The 22,179-nt window shown below is 41.6% G+C and overlaps 1 protein-coding gene across 2 annotated transcripts in view; it reads left to right on the top strand.

Annotated features, from left to right (window-relative positions):
* dip2ba (disco-interacting protein 2 homolog Ba) overlaps positions 1–22,179 on the top strand; it is a 41,205-nt gene that overhangs the window by 10,367 nt on the left and 8,659 nt on the right. Inside the window, exons 2-26 of one of the 2 annotated variants that reach the window (XM_046397320.1) lie at positions 9,401–9,472; positions 10,803–10,958; positions 11,097–11,222; positions 11,603–11,839; positions 11,938–12,066; positions 13,224–13,235; positions 13,613–13,732; positions 14,003–14,200; positions 14,472–14,563; positions 14,639–14,749; positions 15,153–15,276; positions 15,609–15,718; positions 15,993–16,095; positions 16,470–16,534; positions 16,626–16,719; positions 16,950–17,069; positions 17,189–17,303; positions 18,068–18,207; positions 18,294–18,430; positions 18,845–18,925; positions 19,037–19,164; positions 19,343–19,457; positions 19,716–19,917; positions 20,051–20,163; positions 22,030–22,110. In XM_046397320.1, the coding sequence (XP_046253276.1) occupies positions 9,401–9,472; positions 10,803–10,958; positions 11,097–11,222; positions 11,603–11,839; positions 11,938–12,066; positions 13,224–13,235; positions 13,613–13,732; positions 14,003–14,200; positions 14,472–14,563; positions 14,639–14,749; positions 15,153–15,276; positions 15,609–15,718; positions 15,993–16,095; positions 16,470–16,534; positions 16,626–16,719; positions 16,950–17,069; positions 17,189–17,303; positions 18,068–18,207; positions 18,294–18,430; positions 18,845–18,925; positions 19,037–19,164; positions 19,343–19,457; positions 19,716–19,917; positions 20,051–20,163; positions 22,030–22,110 (2,981 nt within the window). The remainder of the gene's footprint in view (positions 1–9,400; positions 9,473–10,802; positions 10,959–11,096; positions 11,223–11,602; positions 11,840–11,937; positions 12,067–13,223; positions 13,236–13,612; positions 13,733–14,002; positions 14,201–14,471; positions 14,564–14,638; positions 14,750–15,152; positions 15,277–15,608; positions 15,719–15,992; positions 16,096–16,469; positions 16,535–16,625; positions 16,720–16,949; positions 17,070–17,188; positions 17,304–18,067; positions 18,208–18,293; positions 18,431–18,844; positions 18,926–19,036; positions 19,165–19,342; positions 19,458–19,715; positions 19,918–20,050; positions 20,164–22,029; positions 22,111–22,179) is intronic. The other variant, XM_046397321.1, reaches the window with a different exon arrangement.

Raw genomic sequence — 22,179 nt, 5'->3', positions numbered from 1 at the left:
AGTCAACCTGCTGACCTGCTTCCACTTTAAAAAAAAAATGAACAAGAAGAGGAAATGACAAACAAACTCACACAGGTCAATTTATTATAGAACAGAGTTTTTTCTTGGCAGACATTTTAACAAAAAAACACAGGTGTAACTAGTAATATAATGATGGCTCTGCTCCCATTTAGCTGTGACTCTGAGACAACATGAACACTAACAGGGGCTGCTTTCATAAAGATGTTTTAGACTGGCCTGTAGTGTTGAACTAATCATCATACATTTGCTCTGAGATTAGTCTAAAAGGTTTGTCAAGCTACCATGAGACTAACACAGAGCCAAGAGCCATGTTTTTGTGGCTGTCAGACACCTGCTAACTGATGTCACTAAAATAAAAAAAAGCAAAATGTCCGTAATTTGTGGTTTACTACAGTGGTTTACTTTAAAGAGAGCAATGAGAACGCAATGAGATCATGAGCCTGACTGACAAATTTGCAGAAATTAATGAGCTGAAATTAATAATCTCTGTTACAGGTCTGCACTGCACTGATATTTTAAGGTACTACTAGATTTTTTTTTTACATTTTGTTTTTTGCTTTTGTTGACATGATTCACTTAACTTTCCTCGTAAAATGTCCTGTTAAAGATTTCCAGATGACTGAATGAAAGGGGCTGAGTGCTTTGACACATGATGCATGGTCGGCTATGTTTTTCAGTTTGAAATCAATTTACCCAGTAATCAAATTAGTCTTCTTATGATAGTCGAGAACAGCAGATGAATGGAGACCTCTGTCTGAAGTCTGACTATTAATTAGAACTAAGCCTTAGTCAGAGTCTGCCTTGAAATTGAAGCAACTAAATGGAATTTAGTTGTTATTCAATCATTAATTTGATTATTTACATCTGTACACTGTGACATGTGAAATGTGTTCAGTGAAAAAGACCAGTTAAGGCAGAAATAAAAAAGTTTACAGAATGTAAGCAATGTAAGTAATTTTTTGTCACAGAAACAAAACTTGAACTGGCTTTCCATCAGAATTTGTCAGAAGATCACAGAATTTATTCAACACGCCCATTTGTGAAAATGGTCTATTAATATAAAGATATAAAATAATAATATAGTTGTCATATCCCCAGTACAGTAGAATTTTAAGCAAGTGTTTTCCCACAGCTGTGGGCGACAGATTGACTAAATGGCAGGTTAGCTAGCTAATGTGAGCAGGAATCAATTTGGGATTTGTCTCACTTCTTTATGTCCACCTAATGCTGCAAGTTACTTAACACCTCATTGCAGTTATAGAGTGCTTTAGGGCAGCCTGACTGAAGAGTAAACTACATTAAGCCTTGCTGCTTACTAACAGAGTACTTGAGCCTGCCTAATGTCCGTTGACTGATTCAGCAATTAACTGTCCGCAGTTGTTCACTAGTCTCATCCTGCTGATGAAGTCATGTGCTCTGACTTTATTTAAGAAACACTTTGTCACCCCCGCGATTGTGCAACATGCCTGTTATGGTCTTCAGGGACGTGCTGTGACTAAAATTTGTGTGGAAGAATAGTAACAGAAGCATTTATGAGAAGAGAGTGTCAAGTTTTGATGAAAGTCAAGTTAAGGAGTCAGGAATCAGTGACATGGCTATGAGAAAAGGTTAGTTTATAAATTGTGGACTTTTGGGTTGGTGAAAGTACTCTTTCCTTCAGTTTGGCCTTCTCAATGAGCCAAAAGTAGTAATGAGCTGTCAATGCTGTAAATGTCCCTGGCTCAAAACTCCACTGTACCCACACAGCTGCCTCAAGAGTGCTTTCTCTGTCAATATGAAATGCACAATATAATGAAAGCAATGGAGGAAGTAAACACTCTGTCTCCACTCACACTCATGTGCATGCTTTAAAAGCTTGGAAGGAACATTAGTTTTAATTCTTTGGCAAAAATAGCTCCAGGATGCAGGTCCCTCAGTCTGATTTTGATCTTAATAAAGCCAACACAATTGAACTGAAGTGTTTTTACCCCTTACAGGAAGGTCTGGTTTTCAGAAATGATTCTGTGTTTGAGTCAGGGATGGTTGAATTGAATTAGCCACCATGTTCATGTGTGGGTGGGCATGTTTGTTCATATATATATATGCAGGTGTTTTGCAATGATGAAGGTGTTTGTGCTGCAGGACTTAGCTGAAGGAATGTGTGGTTTCCTAACAGTGACTTTGATGCTGCATCTGTATCACTGTCTTTTTGTTTATCTGTATCTAGTTTCCTGTTGGTCCTGACTTGCTCTTGTCCCAACAATGATTTCACTTTCATTTTCAGTGCTACCCACACCTCTCATTGCTTCCTCTGTACTGCTCATTGCAATTGCGTATCTGCACTCATTTCCTTCCATACACACATCTGCAAATGCAGAGGTTACATGATTGTACACAGTAAAACCACACAAGAATGTTTCACTGGAAATGATCTGTGCCAACATGCCGATGTCAGTCAGGTTACTTCTTTCTTTGAATTCTTTGTATTGCGGCTGTTGTGTGATCTGTCACAAAAACTCATTGTAGAAAATGGCTGCCCAGCAACAAATCAATGTAACCCTTTATTCATGCTGTTTGACAGAATTAAACACGTATTCTGTATATGCTTTCTACAATGCTTGACTTAAGCACTTCAATACATTTTATGGCAGAAACTCAACCTTGGCCTCCACTGTAATTTCTTGAACAGTGGTTTCCCCATAGCATGACTTGGTCTGATTGAAGACATCAGACAAAAACACTTCTTAAAAAATCTTACAGATAACTGCAGTGATGACCAATCATATTTTTCCCGGCCTTACTCAGTCATGACAGGTCCGTTAACTCTCAAGACTGGCTGGTTTGACCCTTTCAGCAACCAAATACAATCTGAAACTTTGCTTCCAATGGAGATTCTGTCAAGAGGAATTAAACTCCCCCAGCCTTTATCTCAGCTGGCTAGCAGAGTTCTTCAGCCTTTCAGAGATCACTTCATCCTCCCTGTCTCTCTGAAAATCCCCACATGGACTGTCCCGCTCACAGAGGAATTGGGGGGCCTTCATATGCAGCAGGAAAGCATTGGTCCTGGAGCTGGGAGGCCTTTTTGTGCAAATGTTTTAGTCATGTCCCAAACATAAATAAAATACTCCCTGAGTAAGAACTCATTGCTGATGATTTTTAATAGATGTGGTTCAGGTTTTGATACACTAAGTGAGAACACATACCTTCAGAGTCTCAACCAATGCCTCAACCATTGTAATAATAGTCATTCTATATTAGTGATTCAAATGATTTCTCAGTTTATTTTGCAAAAAAGTTCCAAAAGGTAAATCGCATTTATTTCCATAAATACTAGGTAGAAAAAAAGGATAAATCAAAGTACCAAGAAAATATCAAGTATTTCCTTTTTAATACTGTGAAAATGACAGTTGATCAGATGTGATTTTAAAATGCTGACAATGTGATCAAGACCATCTTTTGTAAAAATGGGACGTTCACAGAGGAGTTTGATACAATACAAATACTGATTTGTATTTTGACAAATCTGTTCTCTTCTGCAAACTAAATCTATGGACCAAAACCAATAGATTGATCATGTAAGACAAAGATAAGCAGCAACAATTTATTAGCTGGACCCAAGAAAAATTCAAAAATTTCTTAGGTGATTAAGCAGTTGGAAAAATAGTTGCCAAATGCTCTCATTTGACTCATCAAAAGTGAAGTAATTGCTCCACCGCTAGTTCACAGTATCAGATTGAAAAATGAAAGAACAGATGATACATGGGAATGCAAATTTGTAGTATGACACATTACTTTTTTTATTGTCTGACTGCTTCCATTCTAGGACATAAACTATGGAAATGAGCTTCTTCCATGTACTTTAACAAACGACCAGGTGTCATTAAATGGCCTCAGTGTCAGACCCATTCATCTGCATTTCCTGCAGAGTGCTATTTACCCATGTTCTCAGCACAGTCTGCTCGTTGTTTTTGTCTTTCTGCTCTGAGTCTCTATAAATAAGATCCTGTGGGTGATGTTAGTTCCTCTCATAGCCCCTGTGTTTATGTGCGTATTTACATGTAAATGTGCGTACTGTGGCTGTTTGTGTGAGTATTTGTGTTAGGGCTCCTTGTGTCTCCTCACAGTCATCTGCTCACCAAGTCCCTCTGGGAGAATATCCTTCTTTCTTTTGTTGGTGTCCATCTCTCGTGAGTTTGAGTTATAAGAGTGTTGTATTTTCACATCGCATTTACCACAGACACTAAACCACTGATAAACAAAGGCAGCTTTGTGTGGATTGAACCAGTATTGCTGGCTAGAAGCCTGACCATGACTTCACCGGGTTAGAAGACAGTCCTACACTACAGGCTTAGAGGCTAGCCTCAGTTTGGGCATTTTTGTCTTTTGTCTGTCCATACAGAGTGATGTAATCTGTTAGGTTAGATGTAATCTTAGATTACAGATTAGGAAAGAGCCAAAAAGACAAACACTAGATGATTATGACAGTGTGAAAGCAAGGTTTCATTTACCGTTATTGTTGTAATCTAAGTCGTTATATGATTGAAGCGTGCATAATTGTGTACAGTCATGTGTTTGCAAGTGACCTGTAGACGCCTGTGTGCATGCAAGGACAGGAACCGATACTGTGAAGAAAGAGGAAATTAGGGGTGGCAGAAGCAGTCAAGTCATTTCCTTCCAGTGCTTGATGCCACTAAGATAATCTGCACACAGTAATTACTGAGCTATATCAGTGGGGGGCTAAATAAGTGTATGTGTGTGTGTGTTTGGGGTTGGGGGGGGTCACAGAGGTCTGCATCCTCAACAGAAAACGACACAAGCTATATTTAATGAGTTGACATCAGTGTTGTTGCCGTAAAATCGGCAGAGAAGTGAAAAATTGACTCACTCCGTTTAACATGAACATGGGTAAAGCCTGTTCATACGTGACATTCATGCCGTTGTGATAAGCTGCGGGTGCTGGGAGGCTAATCAGCTGATTCCTAAAGCCAATCCCCTTACCCCTTACCACACATACACACAGTACGAGTGTTGTACCTCTGTGCTGTACTTTACTGACTGTGCGTGTCTGTGTGTACGCGGGCGGGCTCATGTGCATGCAGGACAGGTTGGTGGATGCTCGGGTGTTTATAGTCCAGACTCTCCTGTTTGTGAGCATCAACTCTTTGTTCATCATTCTGTCTTAGAGAGGAGACATTATCCCAGCAGTGACCTCCCAAAATCTGTGCTGGCCCCCTTGTTTTTATTTCCTTGCTACACTGTCTGTTCTGCTGGAGTGTGTTTTTTTTTTTTTTTTCATCTGCTCCCATATTCATATCCTGCCATGTTTATCTGTAACCCAGGGTGCTTCTTCAGTATTTTAAAAATCAACTGAAGTCACTCTCATGCTCGCTTTTTCGAATTGCCAGTGGCTTTTTCATTAAAGAAAATGTGCTCTCACCACAAAACAAACTTTTGGCATTAAAAAGTGCTTCACTAAGCCTCTCAGGCAGAAAGGAGCATTTTCCAAAATTACAAATAGTTTCACAAGCCAACTAACATCAGTTAAGAGGATAAAGAAAAGAATGTCACAGTGTAAAAGTGGACAGTGGGTGATTGAGAGAATTGCTGCGGAGCCCACTGGCTTTGCTGATGCAGTTTTATGTAAATGTCTGAAACTTGTATCCAAGTGCTGTTTGCTGATGACAGCAGCTGGAATGAGACTGCTAATTCAGATTATCGACTCAAATTAAAAAGAATCCTTTTGAGTCCACCTCTAATTCCAATATTAATTTCACCCGTTGCCAAATGAGCTGGAGTCCTGCGTAAAGTTTTAGGTGCTTTTGGTTAGGATTTGTCCCAGTTCATTATGTATCCCAGCCCTGTCTGACTGTGTTCTCATACTGCTGGTCATTACTCATCATTTATTCACGTTGATGTGGTGTTGGTGTTCCTCTTTAGGGTTGTTTTTAGAAACCAGATGTTTAGTTTATTGTTAATAGTGATGTAAGAAACAAGTGTGAGCTGCAGTCAGATGATTCATCGTTTCAGCTGCTTGGAAATACCCGGGGTAATGACTGTCAAGGTTCGTCAGTGTTTAGATCCCTTTAAGTACTATGGCATTTCTGGACAACTAATTTTTCTTGTATTCCTTTCATGTAAGACTTTCTGAATGTGGTGGGTTATTGGAGTATTTCCTTAAAGAGGATGCAAGAGGTATAAATCTACATTTTTAACCACTTACTCTGAATATTTCAGTATTTACGGTAGATTTAATGACAGACGTCATCCTGGTGTTCATGAAGTCGCTGATACTATATATCTATCAGTCTGGGTGCCAGAGAGTGTGAGACATGGTTGACTTTATCAAGATCAAAATATTTTTTGAAGTTGGGAAATTTGTAAAATGACTCTTAATGGCAAAGTTTGTGATTCTTTTGTGTCACCTATACCTTGAATCAGAATTTGGCAGGATTTTTGTAGAAATGTGAGAAGATTCAACCTTCATGGCATGCATGAATTGATATACAGCACACAGATGAGCTGCACAAACACAAAAGGGTCTTGTGTGCTGGATCAGACTGAAGAATACCAGCACAGATTAAAACTGAAGTGGTCACTAATGCCTGGATGCATGACTTGTACTGTAAAATTCCTTTATTTCAGAATGTGCTCTAGCTTGCTATAATTATTGGTGTAAAGGAGAATGCTGGTTGTGTGCGTGTGTGTGTTTATCCCCTCTGTGACCCTCTGCTGTGAGCTGTGAGTGGATCAGTCCCTCTGTTTGACTTGTCCTTAGGTCAGAGGTCAACAGCAACAGTCTAAAGGAAGAGTCAGAGAGGTCACTGTCATCTGGTCTTGAATGAGCTCTCAAACAGCCACGCACTGGTCGGCCTGTTTACACAACCAGCTTGATAAAAACAAACTTGGGTGACTGTAGGAACAATTATGATGATTGCTCACAGAAATTAAATGACTTTTGTCGCTGCATTTATGCATCTAAGAGACATTTTGTTAGGACATATTTTCCGACTATGTTGTGCAGGTACAGCAAATGCCTGGACAACCACATCCACTCGGTCCTGCTTTGACACACTGACACACATCTCACAGAGAAGGCCTGTAATGCCCACTCAGCTTCAGGCTCAGTCAGCATTCATCCCTCTGTCTAGTGTAGCACCCGTTAACCTGTACCAGCTGTGTACACTCACACACACACACACACACACACACACACACACATATACACAGATACATTCATTTCCTTCACCTCTGAAAACTTCTTGGCCAGTGGGCTAGCCCTCCTGGCCAGTTGGCCCTCTCTGTTAGTATGGTGTTCTCCAATCAGCACATTCCTCTTTCTCTAGACACACAGGGAGACAATTTTGGCAGCGCACACACAGGGTGGGGTAACGCTCATATCCTGTCTCCTGACCTCAGATTACGCACGCATACACATACACATGCACACAGTTAATGTACTGTTTTGCTCATGCTCGCACTCAAAACACCACATTCTTGCTCTCAAAACATACAGCTTTTCCTCTGTTTTGAAGCAGCTGTCACAGTCACTCTTTCAACCCAAAACCCTCAGTGTCTCTCTGCCCACTGCCAGCCACAGAGTTGGCGTGGTCGTGCCAGTCCATGCCTGTTGTTATGCCCCGACACCAATACAGACTGTCCTCTGTCTGTGTTAATGACCACCCTCCCTCCATCTCTCCATTTCTCCATTCCTCCCTCCGGGCACCACTCCGGCATCAGCCCTGGACTTGACAGAACCCTGTCTCCAAATACAATGAAGCTCCAGTCCACCACAGTCAATTTGCTGCTGATTGCTGCACTTGCATGTCTGTCTTTGAGTTTTTCTCTCTTTATAAACAAGCCTGTGGCATGCTCAAGAGAAGGAGAAACAATGAAAAAGAGACTGCAGTGCATATTTACTGCTGTGTTTTTCATCCCAAGTAAATTTCAGGCCAATGTGTGTACCCAGGCATGAAGTAAGCCACCCCTTTTGTGCTTTTTTTACACAGAAAGGACAAAACATTTCATACTCAATCACAGACTCTCTCGAAAACAGTTTCTGACTTTCTTTCACACCGTTTTATTTTTCCCTGCAAATGTTGTGCTCTCTGCTCTGTCCCCTCTTCCCATAGTTCTCATGAATTCACAGTGTTGTGAAACCTCAAGGGGCAGGATCAGAAATCTACAAAACTCAAATTCAACCCATACTGACAATCTACATACTCAATCCTTAAAGGAATTTTAATTCTGTTATTTGTCCAGGCAAACTCAACACACAAGCAGATAGCAACCAGAGTCTGTGAAAGTTTTAAGACACAGAGTCTGAGTCACATATGGGGTTCCCCACCCAGCACTGGCTTATCCAGCCCACCACCCTCCAATCTGCTGTTGAACTCTGGCTCCCCCCTCTTTCTTCTCATTTTGTTTCCATTGTTGTTTCATACACACCCTGGGCTGTGTTCCCTCTCTCACCATTTGTTTATCACTTCACCCCTTCCACAAACCTCTCCTCCCTGCTATATCTTGCTATCTATTTTCTCCTTTTTCTCCTCTCACTAGGTGACTTGTTGTCACTGTTTAGAGTGTGGAGGAGGTGTCAGAATTGAGGCTAAGCAGTCCTTTGGCACATTGCACTTGACATAGCACACAGTGTTATCACTGGACACTGGAGAAGGGGAATAACTGAGAGTTTGCAGTAGTGGAATTGTTTGTGTTTACAAGGAAAGTGTTAGTTAGCTGACTAATGTGTGTCTTCCGTGCATGTTTGCTACACAAGCACTCTGTGTTTTTGGGGTGCCAGTTAAGTGGACTTTGTCTCACTTCTGTTACTCTCCAACAAACTGTGGAAGTGGTGGGAGTCCCGCCACTCCAAGGCTGAATGAGGAAGGGAAGGGGTGGGGCTGGGTGTACAGTGGGAAAAAGAGAGTGTGGGGGGTGGGGTGGGGGAGATAAATTGTGGAATCCATGTGAAACTGGCTCACATGGCTTCCTTTTTGCTCTGCTTTCTGTCCCAACTGTTCCTGATAGCCTTCAGTTTCACCATTGTTCTCTGCCTGGTAGTTATCTGTTAGTTGCCGGAATCATATTTGGGTTTCTTGCCCAGAGGAGGTTTTTGTGCTCTCATCATGTTTATTCACAGAGGCTAATGTAAGGCCAAACAATGGTGTTATCTCCTTGCCTAGTTGTAAATGGACTGAGCTTTCATCATGTGGAGTTTAGTAGATTTGGCTTAAAGAGGATTATTATTATGACTCAACCCATGCAAATGTGTTCGCTAAAGCAGAGGCTGTGTGTTGTGTGTACTTTATCTGGTTTATGTATGTGTTTGCGTTCGCAGTTTGCTGGTGTTTGTGTGGTAATTATGACTAACATCACGGTTTGATGTCACTGTCCTCTCTCCTAGGTGACATCACGCAGAAGGGCTATGAGAAGAAGAAAGCCAAGCTGCTGGCTTCCTACATCCAACATTTGCCAAGTAAGACCAAGTCTTCTTCTGCTTTTTGCTTTTTCCTCGTGTCACTTCTGATCCCCTCTTCACTCTTTCCTACGTAACTTTCACATGATCTGTCAGCGTTCTTGTTGCTGGTCATTCTGAGATGCGGGAACTGATTGCATTAGAAGAACACATCATCTTGCCTGGAAGTTTGCACTTCAGCTGGTGATTCTTTCTCATCTGTGGAGAGAATTACGTATAAAAAAACTTTTAAGTGTTAAGTTTTTCCAGCTTCATTGGAAAATAATAACAATAATAATAATAATTTCTTTGAATGTCCACTGTGACTGTTATTCTCTTTGGCCATGAGAATTTCTGGCTTTCTGTGGCACTCTAGTGGCCAAAATGAGAATTGCACATATGACAAGTAAGCAGAGAGTAACATCTAACAGCAACTGCACCACTGTAGCAAATTCCTGAAATAGCAAAACCTCTGAGTGCCTCAGAATTCATGCTCTGAACACAATTACCCTAAACCACAGTCAGTTTACAAAAAAGGTTTATAAAAATGGGAAGTTTCAGAGTTTCACTGTAGTACTATGAGCCTGTCACCTCTGTCCTTGTTGGTATCATTTCAGTTTTTATTAGTCAACTGACTCACTTGAGGGTGTGGTGTTTCCTCGGGAAAAATTGCACCACATTAGCATCGGCATGTTAAGTTCCTCCTGATGTGTCACTGGAGCCTAATTTAAAAAGTACAATACAAGACTTTTGTCCCTGTTTGTTTAACTTTGATCTGTTTTTTTTCTTGAGCACGCAGAAAATTTAAAAGGAAAAAAAGACTACAAAAATCAAAATTTTATATGAATAATTTCAGTTTAAATACTTAAGTTCCTATGGTTGTGCCTGTCATGTTATTGATAGCTTGTCCAGGGTGTCAAAGCACAAGTACTGAGAAGCTTTGAAGTTCCAGAGGTTACCCTGTGCTCCTCACTCATCCCTTCAGTCCTCCTTATCCTTCTAAAGCATCATCTCGTCAGATGCTCTGTTCCCCAGGCCCTCTGGGAGGAGAGGACAGTTGACTAAAAATATAGTTGCTCGAACCTAGCCTACTTTCATGTACTGTGTTAACAGTTTAAGTTGCATCAGACAAGTACATGTCCTTATTTCACTTCATGCTGAGAGGCTCTGTAGTGAAGCTAAATTTAGAGAGCTTCTGCATGTATCATATAATATTTATGCCTACATGTAGCTGTAATGGCGTTACATAAAACAAAAGTGAGCAGCGTTCCGAAAGCTCATGTTTGTTATTCATTAATTTTGCCCTATATATGTTCTCATTGACTTTGATACACCTGCTTCTGTTTTTTAGATGTGGATCTGTCTCTGCCAGATGTACAACTCTCCCCGGGCCACAGTGCCGACCCCAGCCCGAGTCCTGAGGCCCCGGGCCCCTCCACATCTTCCGCCTCCAGACACCACCGTGCACACCGCAGTGGAGGGGCCAGGGACGAGCGCTACAGATCAGGTACGCAGCATAAGTTGAGCGTATACAAAAAATCCCCACACACTTTAACAAATGAGACATTAAATAAATACTGTCAACGTCTTTTCTATATGCCTCACTTGTTTATCTATCTCTTATGTATTCTTACCGTTTATAAAGACATCCACACAGAGGCTGTACAGGCAGCACTGGCCAAACACAAGGAAGAGAAGATGGCACTGCCCATGCCAACCAAGAGACGCTCAGCCTTTGTCCAGTCTCCCATAGATACCTGCACACCTCCAGGTAAACTAGATTTCTCAAACTCAGAGCGTAGCTGTTCAGTGTAATGATAATGGGACCTGCCTTTCAATCAGAATCTTTTTGATGCCCCTTTTAAGGAAGACAAACACAGTTATGTGCTGGAAAAAGTGACTCACATGGGTTTGCTGCATCAGCCACAATAAGCATACGTATAGAGTACAAGTTGGTGTCCTTCTGGTCCTTGTGGACCATCATGGCCCAGTGGTGGTCACAGCACTTCACCAAGGCCATACGTGCTATCAGATTATGAGAGGAATGTGTTATGTGGTACACATACATACTGTATTGATTGTTTACTCTTATATACATGTACAGTGTCCATTGGAGTTAAATAATTAGTAAGGATTTTTTTCTTTCCACAGACACATCTTCTGCATCAGAGGATGAAGGCTCACTGCGTAGAAAAGCAGCTTTCAGCGCTGTGCTCGCCCAAAGCCTGCAGAGCCCTGATTACTGGATCAACCGTTCCGTCCAAAGCTCCTCCACATCCTCATCTGCTTCCTCCACCCTCTCCCATGGAGAGCCTAAGACCCAGCCACAGCCCCAGCTCCAACCTGCTGCTTCTGTGTTGGCTGATGTACTAGCCCACACGCGCATAGGTAGTCTTTGCTGATAAATAGATCCAATATTAATGGATGTATAACAATGATAGATGGCTGTTGTGATCATTTATGATGCCCACTTCTTTCTCCTCCAGAAAACAGTGTCCCCCCAGATGTGACATCCTCCACTCCCCAAGAGAGAGGGTCCAGGGTGGACCTGCCTCCAGCAGTCAGGGGCATGAGCCGTGGACAGAGCCGCTCCAGCATGCTGGATACAGCTGATGGTACACTCAACACAAGCCATGCGCTTCTAAATCTCCATTGGTGGAATAAATTTGTGTATCAGCGCATACATTTCTGTTAACAAGAGGAGAAAAATCTGTTATTTTTAGAGGGTGCCTATTAATCTGTGACCATAGGACAATTTACAAACTATCGTTACTTGGCTCTGATTGTAGCCATTGGCTGCACAGCCTCCACCGGTCACTCACCGGTGGGACTTGCATGACGGATTTACATGGAGACTTCATACCTGAAGTCAAGGTAATATCAGTGTGTACCCAAGATAATCTTTATTTATCTGAAAACTAGCTTTGTATAAGACAGCTTAACTCATAAAACAGGAGCATGATAAGGTTGTTGGTCATTGTCTGATATTAATGATGCATTAGACTGAAATTAGCTGTTGCTCTGCCAAAAGCAAATTGTTTGTTTTTTGCTGGTGTAACATTGGTCACTGCTAGCGTAAACTGTAAACTTCATTGTCATTGTGACCATATTTTAAACTGGCAGAGGCATAAATGCATAGAAAATTCAGAACGAGAATAAGCAATTTAGCAGTCTTAAACTTTGGTGAGCTGGGCAAGTCCACTATAGTATCCAGAGTAACAGGTCAACAACAACTTTATCATGTGACAGTCCCATGGAGACACGTTCACAAGCAGCAGTCCAACGTGACGCGCTGTGATAAGCCGTGAAGAGAGCAGAATAAAAGTTACAACCACCGTGCCAGTCTCTGTTATGTCATACTTTGTTGTTATTTTAATGATTAAATACTGACCGGAGTTCATTTTATCGCACCAGTATTGGCCAGTTAATCGGTTATTGGATTTTTCCTCCAGACTATTGCTTAAAAAAAACATCCCCTATGAGTTTGTTTTCTTGAAATGTAGTTACTGTCATCTGATTTAGAAGGTTAAACCATCTGCATGTTCTTATCATACCACCTGAGTTCCTTTTTTTTTTCTTAATTGTGTTTGCACTGAGAAAGTTGATTTGAGGGTATTTAAATCAATTAACAGTCTGCGCATGTTGACCCGGAATTATCTTTAACATCATCCTCATTTCACTGTGTGGTGAATGCTGCTAATGACAGATATTTTGTGTTCTTTCTTTTGGGTCCATTAATCCTGTCCCTGTCTTGCCTTTGATTTTAAAAAAGGAAAAAGAAAAGGTAATATAAATCGAACCTGGGGAAGGGGAGGGATGCTGAAGAGGCCCAAAGTAGCTTGCTTTCCAACCTGGTGTCTGTCTGTCTGTCTTTATGTTTGTCTTATGTCATAGCTTTAGGTGTAGAAAACCTCCTTTATTTGTTTTCTTTTAGACCGTTCAATCTGTGTCTCCTCAAGTACCAGTTTCCCTTTTGAATCTTTCCTGCTGCTGATTTTGATCCTGACTGTGTGCTCGTGCGTAGGGTTCTGCCCGTGTAAGAGTGCGTGATTGAGTAGAGATTTGTGTTAGAAATAGAAGTGCATGTGTGAGTGTGCGTGTGTTCTTTTTGTTGTTTGTTTACATCTCTTTGTGACGTGGCTGTTCTTGGTGTTTGTCCAGGCGTGCCTGTCAATAGCAGGGTGTCCACCAAGATCCAGCAGCTGTTAAACACACTGAAACGGCCGAAAAGACCGCCACTCAGCGAATTCTTTGTTGATGACTCTGAGGAGATAGTAGAAGGTGAGATACAGTAGTGGGCATATGCATATGTTCTGCTTTTCATTTTGTTCAAAAACCAAAGGGGGAAAAGGTGAGGTATATTGGGTACAAGCCATCACTTATTCATTTAAGTATCTTACGGTTTGTTGGATGGGTTCCTTCAGTCAGATTCTGGGTTTTTGATTACTTATACGGCTACCGATTTAGCTAACATGACTAGGAAATACTGTTTGTGTATAATTAATTCATAATTATATGATTATACATACCCATGCCTCTGTTTTTGTCCAGTGCCCCAGCCAGACCCCAACACCCCGAAACCAGAGGGACGTCAGATCATCCCTGTGAAAGGGGAGCCCCTTGGAGTGGTCAGTAACTGGCCTCCTGCCCTGCAGGCTGCCCTGGCCCGCTGGGGAGCCACCCAGGCCAAGAGCCCAGCCCTCACTGCTCTGGATATCACTGGCAAACCCCTCTACACACTAACATATGGTGAGCATCACTTAAACCCATGGAAATAGTGAAGTAGACAGTAGACAGCATTGGTTTTTGTCCAGCTTCTAATTTTTTTTTAAGATGTCCACCAAATGTAAATGTGAAATATAGCTCTTACATATGAGCTGGTTCTACAGAATATTCTAATATTTCTTGGCCTGAGCAGGATAACACCTACATTTCCTCTAGTTGTGGCATATCCTCGATGAGTTATACAACATTAATGCGAGCACATTTTAAGGTCATCATTCGCTTTTGTTCTCCACAGGCAAACTATGGAGTCGCAGTCTGAAATTGGCCTATACACTGCTGAACAAACTGGGCACCAAAACAGAACCTGTCCTGCAACCTGGAGATCGGGTAAGAGTCTTATATGTTGCCAATCTGTATGTAAAGAATAAAATAACACAGAAAGTGACTTTTTCTGTTTTTTAGGTGGCACTGGTGTATCCAAACAGTGACCCTGGTATGTTCTGGGTGGCTTTCTATGGCTGCCTGTTAGCGGAAGTCATCCCTGTGCCCATTGAGGTACCACTGTCACGACAGGTAACCATGTCACTGTTGTCCAGTGAATTCCTTTGTGGTGATATCTGAGGAATACTAAATGAGATGTAATTCTTTACAAAATGTTGTGCATGATTTTGTTCAGGTCTTAACAAGGACTGGCACTTGATTAATGATAAACTGTGTCAATTGTAACTTATCAGCTATTTTATTTATTAGGTATTTTTTTTAAAAGCACTAAGCCATTTAATTGTATTTATTGCATCTAAGAATATAATAACAATAGTCACATTGCATGTAGTATATATAACACCTGATTTAACACCGGATTTATTTTGATCAACATATTGACAGCTGGAGTGTATGTGTTTTTAATTGTCACAGTTTTGTATACTGGCCTCTCCTTGTGTGTCAAAAGTCTCTTGACCCTTGTCTCTCTCCATAGGATGCAGGCAGCCAGCAGATTGGCTTCCTGTTGGGCAGCTGTGGTGTTAGTCTGGCACTGACCAGTGAGGTGTGTCTCAAAGGGCTGCCGAAGACACCAAACGGAGAGATCATCCAGTTCAAAGGTCAGTCAGCCCAAATGCTGCTCACTCAGCAGTCACGTCTGCCTCAGTCTCTTTGGGAGCCATTATATAGGCTCATTAAAGGGAATACATGGTGTGATGTTCATTGGCCAATTTATGGTCAATAAATGGCCAGTTTATGGCCTCAGTATTTGATTCTGTGGTTACTAAGCTTGGGAAGTATTGGCTGTTTTTCTTCATCCTCTAGCTGGAGGTTGCAAAGTGAACATTGTCAATTTAATACAGTGTCTTTAAACTCACTGATTTTTTTTTTGCTTTGTGTCAGCTAAAATATTTCTGTTTATTTTTTGTGATGTTGTGATTATGTGTACTAGGATGGCCAAGGATGAGATGGGTAGTGACGGACACCAAGTACCTGACCAAACCATCCAAAGACTGGCAGCCTCACATCCCCACCGCCAACACTGACACTGCCTACATAGAGGTACGCATCATAGCATAAATTTACTTTTTCCTTTATTACCTTAGTTATTCAAGTCATTTCAATTTGTTTTATACATCTGATAATGAATAAATTATAGCATGGTTTAGCTCATGTTTACAGTATATTGCACTATTTATCATCTGAAATCCTCAGGTTGAGCTGATGATGATAATTATTATTACTGCTGTTTTTTTCTTTTCTTTTTTTTTCAAAGCAGTTTGTGCTCTTATTTAGATTTTGTTGTTGATGTGTGTGTCTGTGTCTCCCATTAAAGTACAAAGCAAGTAAGGAGGGGACAGTGATGGGAGTCGCCGTGTCCAAGATCTCCATGCTGACCCACTGTCAAGCTCTGACACAGGCCTGTAACTACTGTGAAGGTCAGAGCTCAGTGCCTAACTTATTCCTCTCCTGCTTCTCCATCTCTCATACCCCTTTCTTTCTTTTTGTGTGAGTGAGATACTTTGTAAACTAAACGGTAAAAACGATTCATAGGAGTTCAGCAATGCTCAGCTCTTGTGTTCTGCAGCACAGCACGTTTCATCGGCTGGCTGCCCCATAATTTATTTCCATTCTCTCCTGCTCAAAAAGGGGCACCTCAGAGAAGATTAGGTGACGATAATCTTTAATGAAATATGCCCTCAAATGGGCCACATAATAACATTTGTAATGGTACCTAAATCAATTATCTCTTACATGGTTAGCTTGTGATTGCATACACCTTTACCTATGTGTTTCTTGTTTCCTGTCTTAGGGGAGACACTGGTCAATGTGTTGGACTGCAAGAAGGATATGGGCCTGTGGCATGGCGTCTTGACGGTGAGATTGAATGCAACACTTTGTGCATTTTTCTTTTTAGCTTTGGAATGTACCACAATGTGACATTGACATTATGCGTATTTTTCCCCAGAGTGTCATGAACAGAATCCACACCATCACAGTGCCATATGCTGTTATGAAAGCATGTCCCATGTCCTGGGTGCAGAGGGTCCACATTCACAAAGGTTCAGCCTCTGTCCAAGTTTTATTATTTTAATGCCTATTTAGAAACAGACATTATTAGAATGTTTGATTACAAATGATCAAAGTAGAAATGTAAACATGATGATTACCTAAAAGACCACAAAGATGAATACAATGGCAGCAACAGTCAATGGTAAATGTGTAAACAATCAATAATCAATACAGTATGTATGCGTACTACTGATAACATATTAATCTCATAACCTGATAGCACGTGTGGCCTTGGTGAAGTGCCGTGATCTCCACTGGGCCATGATGGCCCACAAGGACCAGAAGGACACTAACCTGTCCTCTATACGTATGCTTATTGTGGCTGATGGAGCAAACCCATGTGAGTCACTTTTTCCTGCACAAACATGATGGTCTCTTTGTAATGAGCAACTACTATGTACAGACTTTTTTTTTTTCCACCCTATTTTGATAACATTTTCATCCATTGTTTGTTATCAGGGTCCGTGTCGTCGTGTGATGCCTTCCTGAATGTGTTTCAGTCTCATGGTCTGAAGCCTGAGGTGATCTGTCCATGTGCCACCTCTCCCGAGGCCCTGACTGTGGCCATACGCAGGTGAAGCATCTGCACACTCATATATTTTTGGGAAGAAACACTCTGATACTCATGATGTGTGCAGTTTGGCCTGCAAACAATAAGAGTTGCCTTGCACATGCTCACTATTAGGTCTCTTTACATTAATTTTAGTGTGTTTTATCTGACTTGCCATATGGAGGAAATAAAAGGGAACTAAGCAGAACAGAGACACGTGGTTCTGACACAAACTAGCATAACCTATTCACTCAGAATGTCACCTCTCTTGTAAACATATTTCTTTTCTTAGTTCAGGTTAAATTATGTATAGGCTTATGTATTTTTGCTACCTAAAAGGAAATTCCAGTATTTTAAAATCTGGACAATATGTTCCCATATTTTGGCATGTTAAGTAATTATACTTAAAAAGTTTTGGAATCGGTCCACTGGATTGCTTCAGCCAGCAGCTGCAAAACAGCTGCAATGACCATCAAAGTTACGTCCACTTAAAGCGCATTTTTTGCTACTCACAGAGACAGTTACTCTTAACAGCATTGCTGAAAGGATCCATACAGAGATAGGGCTTTGTGTTGAAGTCTAAAATTGTTTTTGTTTAACTAGAAATACAAGTCTTGCTCTAAAACTTTGTGGGAGGTGAGTTGTTGCAACTGTTTCATCATTTATGTTGTTGGAAACTGCTAAATACTCAGCCGCGAGTTCCTCTAGGTAAACTCCAAACTCCTCTCATCAACTCTGACTCACGTGTTCACTGTTAAGAAATTTTTGTTCTCTCCCTCTCTCTGCAGGCCTGGTGCACGAGGAGCTCCACTACCAGCCAGAGCCATCCTGTCCATGGGCGGGCTGAGCCACGGAGTGATCAGGGTGAACACAGAGGACAAGAACTCCGCTCTCACTGTTCAGGATGTGGGCCATATCATGCCCGGAGGTTAGCCACCACAGCTGACTTTAATTTGTACTGCAGAAGTGCCACATTCACTGTACATAACATCGTGACCTGTTTGTGTGTTTTAGCTCTGATGTGCATCGTGAAACCAGATGGGCCTCCACAGCTGTGCAAGACAGATGAAATAGGAGAGATTGTGATCAACTCTCGGGCTGGAGGCACCATGTACTACGGCCTGCCTGGTGTCACCAAGAACACGTTCGAGGTTTGTCAAAGTTTAGAACCAGTGCTTAAGAGTTCTAGCACTCATTCCACATCTGTTCTTGATACACTGGAGTAGAAATCACACTTGAGAATGGACTGAACTGTCCAGCATGTTCCCTTCCTTTTGCTGAGTGTGTGCTGGGGTAAGTTCCAGTCCCCTGCAACCCTTCACAGGAGAGGCCTCTTTAGAAAATGGATGGATAGGAATGAAGCACAATTATAAACGAGCCACTAGATGGAGCCACAGTCATCATGAAATTGTTGCCTTGCAGTTACACCCTCATTTACTAATTGTGTTTTTGGCCAATGCTTTTTTTTTTTTTTTTTCCTTTGGGCAACAGTTCACTCCTAAACTAAGCTTGTGACTGCTATATACCACCAACTGCATTCTGTGTATTTGTGTATTTCTCACCAGGTGATCCCTGTCAACCAAGCTGGAGCACCCATAGGAGAAATTCCCTTCACTCGGACTGGTCTGCTTGGCTTTGTTGGACCAGTAAGGCAGATACACATGCAAATATAGAATCAGCTTTCTGAAATTTCACTGAGTAAACAAAGGTGGTAAAGCTACTGTATTCCTTGTTGAGTCAAACTGTCTACCCCACAGGGCAGCCTGGTGTTTGTTGTTGGGAAGATTGAGGGGCTGCTGATGGTGAGCGGGCGCCGCCACAACGCTGACGACCTGGTGGCCACCGCGCTGGCAGTGGAGCCTGTCAAAACAGTTTACAGGGGGAGGTGAGACACAGGCAGCTTATAACATTGTGCATTTATGAGCCCGCGACACCAGTTACCACTTTAGCAATGCATGTGCCCATATGAGCAGTGATGATATTTTATTGTTAAATAAAAGAAATAGCTCCTGCATATCCCTCTGAAACTGAACAATGTCATTTCTCTGTTGCCATGCATGCAGGATTGCTGTGTTCTCAGTGACGGTGTTTTATGATGAGAGGATAGTGATTGTGGCAGAGCAGAGACCTGACGCCAGCGAGGAGGACAGCTTCCAGTGGATGAGTCGAGTACTGCAGGTGAATTACATCTGTGTACAGTGTCACCTAGAGACAATATTAAGTCAGTATTTTTCCTTTTAATTATGGTAATCAGGGTGACTTCTTATGCAACTGATTCTCCCTTTAGTTCTGTCTGAGTTATGTTCCTTTCAAATCATGATGGACAAGTTTCCAACACACAGCAACACCCATAAACTTTTTCTCATTTCTCACATTTTTTATGGTATACTTTCTTCATTTTGTATTTATTAAACAATATCACTATTTTCTGCTCAGGCCATTGACAGTATCCATCAGGTGGGCTTGTACTGCCTCGCACTTGTCCCAGCCAACACCCTCCCAAAGACGCCTCTTGGGGGCATACACATCTGTGAAACCAAGCAGAACTTTCTGGAGGGAAACCTACACCCTTGTAATATCCTCATGTGCCCGCACACCTGTGTAACCAATCTGCCTAAGCCACGACAGAAACAGCCGGGTAGGCCACCTCAGACCATATGCTCACTACATGACATTACAGCAGAGGGAATGGGAATATTGGAGATATTAAATATTATCATGTGATTTGTGCTGTTGTTGTCCTCCTTCTGATTCGTGTTTGATCTGTTCAGTGGATGTCGGCCCTGCTTCTATGCTGGTTGGCAACTTGGTGGCAGGGAAACGGATCGCCCAGGCTATAGGCAGAGAGCTGGGTGTGGTAGAGGACCAGGATCTGATCCGAAAGGTACTCGTTTCCACACAGACCCTGAACCACACACTAACACTAGAATGATAACCAGAATCGTAATAATGCACCACATTTTTGAGTAACTTATTCAACACTTATTATTATTGTTATTTATTTAATTATCGTGTTAGTTGTTATATAAAGCAATCCGAATGTATGATGGTGAGACAGAATTATACTACTAAACTTTTGCTTTTTTTTAGTCACTTTATATGACACAGTACATTAGAGCTGCACTGATTGGTCTATTAATAATCTGCAACTGTTTTGATAATTGATTGTCGATTTATCCACCAAACCTGCCAAATATGTGTTGTTTCCAGCTTCTCAAAGCTGTTGTCTTAAACTTACTGTAAACTGAACATCTTTAATTTTTATTGTATCCCAAACTGATTATAAAAGTAATCTTTAGATTCAACCTTTCTTTATACGAAGCACAAATCTGTTCAAATTAAACTATTGTAAAAACTGGAAATGTTCTGGAAAATAGCTACTGGTGTCTTATTCTAAACCTCTTGTTGTTGTTCTGCCTTTGCTTGGGTTGGGCTTAAGCTCTGTATGTGGCCCACCATGATGGTAAGGCTCCACCCAGGCCCCCACCCGTCTCTGCTTTCTGCTGCTTCTGTCAGTCAGATGTGCTTTTGCAGCCGTGATACCCTGATGGCCACCAGCTTTGGCCCGACACACAGAGACGACTGTCCAGGCTGGCTCCTTGGCCAGCAGGGGTCCACGCAGTTAAACTAATATACATACATTCAAAGTGAAGTTGAATGAGGTTCTCCATTTAACAGTGTCCTCTTACAGACTCTCTCTGCCATCACCTTTTAAGATGAGAGTCGGAAGCTTACTAGCTTTGCTCAGCCAGAGTTAGATTAAGTTAGATTAAGTGATTTACTCTAGTTTCTTGTCTTTTTTGTGTCAAGAAGGCAATGCAGACTTTGAGTAAATGATTATACTGCGAACTATGTAAACATTCACTGTGACACATTGTGCTCATTATCTTATAATAAACCCCAAAGTAAAAGTATTAAGCAGGAACATTTTTGTGTGCACCTCTGCTCGCTGTGTTCACTGTGATGCCCCACCGTGTAGCATGGCTTGATGAGTGGTCAGGGCAGCCGGCCTGCATGATGTGACTCTTGATTCGTTGCTGACCAGAGCACGACCTGCTGTCTGACACAGAGAGAGAGAGAGAGACTGGCACAGTGACTCTGGCCAGCAATACGACACTGCTGTGTATTGTTATGTTTATTTGTCCAGAGAATATCCCAGCGTTAGCTTTATTTTCCTGTTACTTTGTTTGTTGCCTAATGTTCACTTGGCCTCCTGCCTTTAAAGGATGTTGTTGCTTTTCCTGTCTTTTCTTTTTTTGATCCTGTGCACTGGCCAGTTCCTCAAAGGAAAGGTCCTTAGCTTGTTAGTATTTGAAAATGACTTCAGTTTGCCTCCTACCGGGTGCAGATGGTCCCAGCGTGACCCAGCCCTTGGTAAAAAAAAAAAAAATTCTCTGGACACTTCTACACTCCTGTTGTGTGCTTGTGCATCTCCCTGTGAGAGGTCAAAAGCGCCACAGAATATATTTAATGCTCTTTAAAATGTTTTCTGGTCTTTATTCCACAATGTCTGTTTGAAAATTAACACATGTGTGTTTAGTTTTGGCTGTTGTTTGGTTGATTATATGAATTGCAAATGTATATTTGACTGTTTTTGGTCAAGCTTTTATGTGTTTTTATCTGTTAATCATTTTTCAATGGATTATTATTTGCCACTGATACAGCTTTGTGTGTGTTTTTAAATTGTGCTCTACATGCATTGACTCAGTCCACCATTAATGTTTACGTGATGACACACTGTCTTCACCAGCACCAGTTCCTGTCTGAAGCTCTGCAATGGAGAGCTCAAACAGACCCAGACCATGTCCTGTATGTGCTGCTCAACGCCAAGGTAGGTTATACACACACACGCACACACACTCAATAATCCATTCTGAATCTGTGAATATTAAGAGCTAAT

Source organism: Scatophagus argus, chromosome 8, assembly GCF_020382885.2.
Source record: "Scatophagus argus isolate fScaArg1 chromosome 8, fScaArg1.pri, whole genome shotgun sequence".
NCBI lineage: Eukaryota > Metazoa > Chordata > Actinopteri > Scatophagidae > Scatophagus > Scatophagus argus.
Note: the sequence above shows the minus strand (reverse complement) of the source record. Positions and strands in the feature narration are given on the sequence as shown.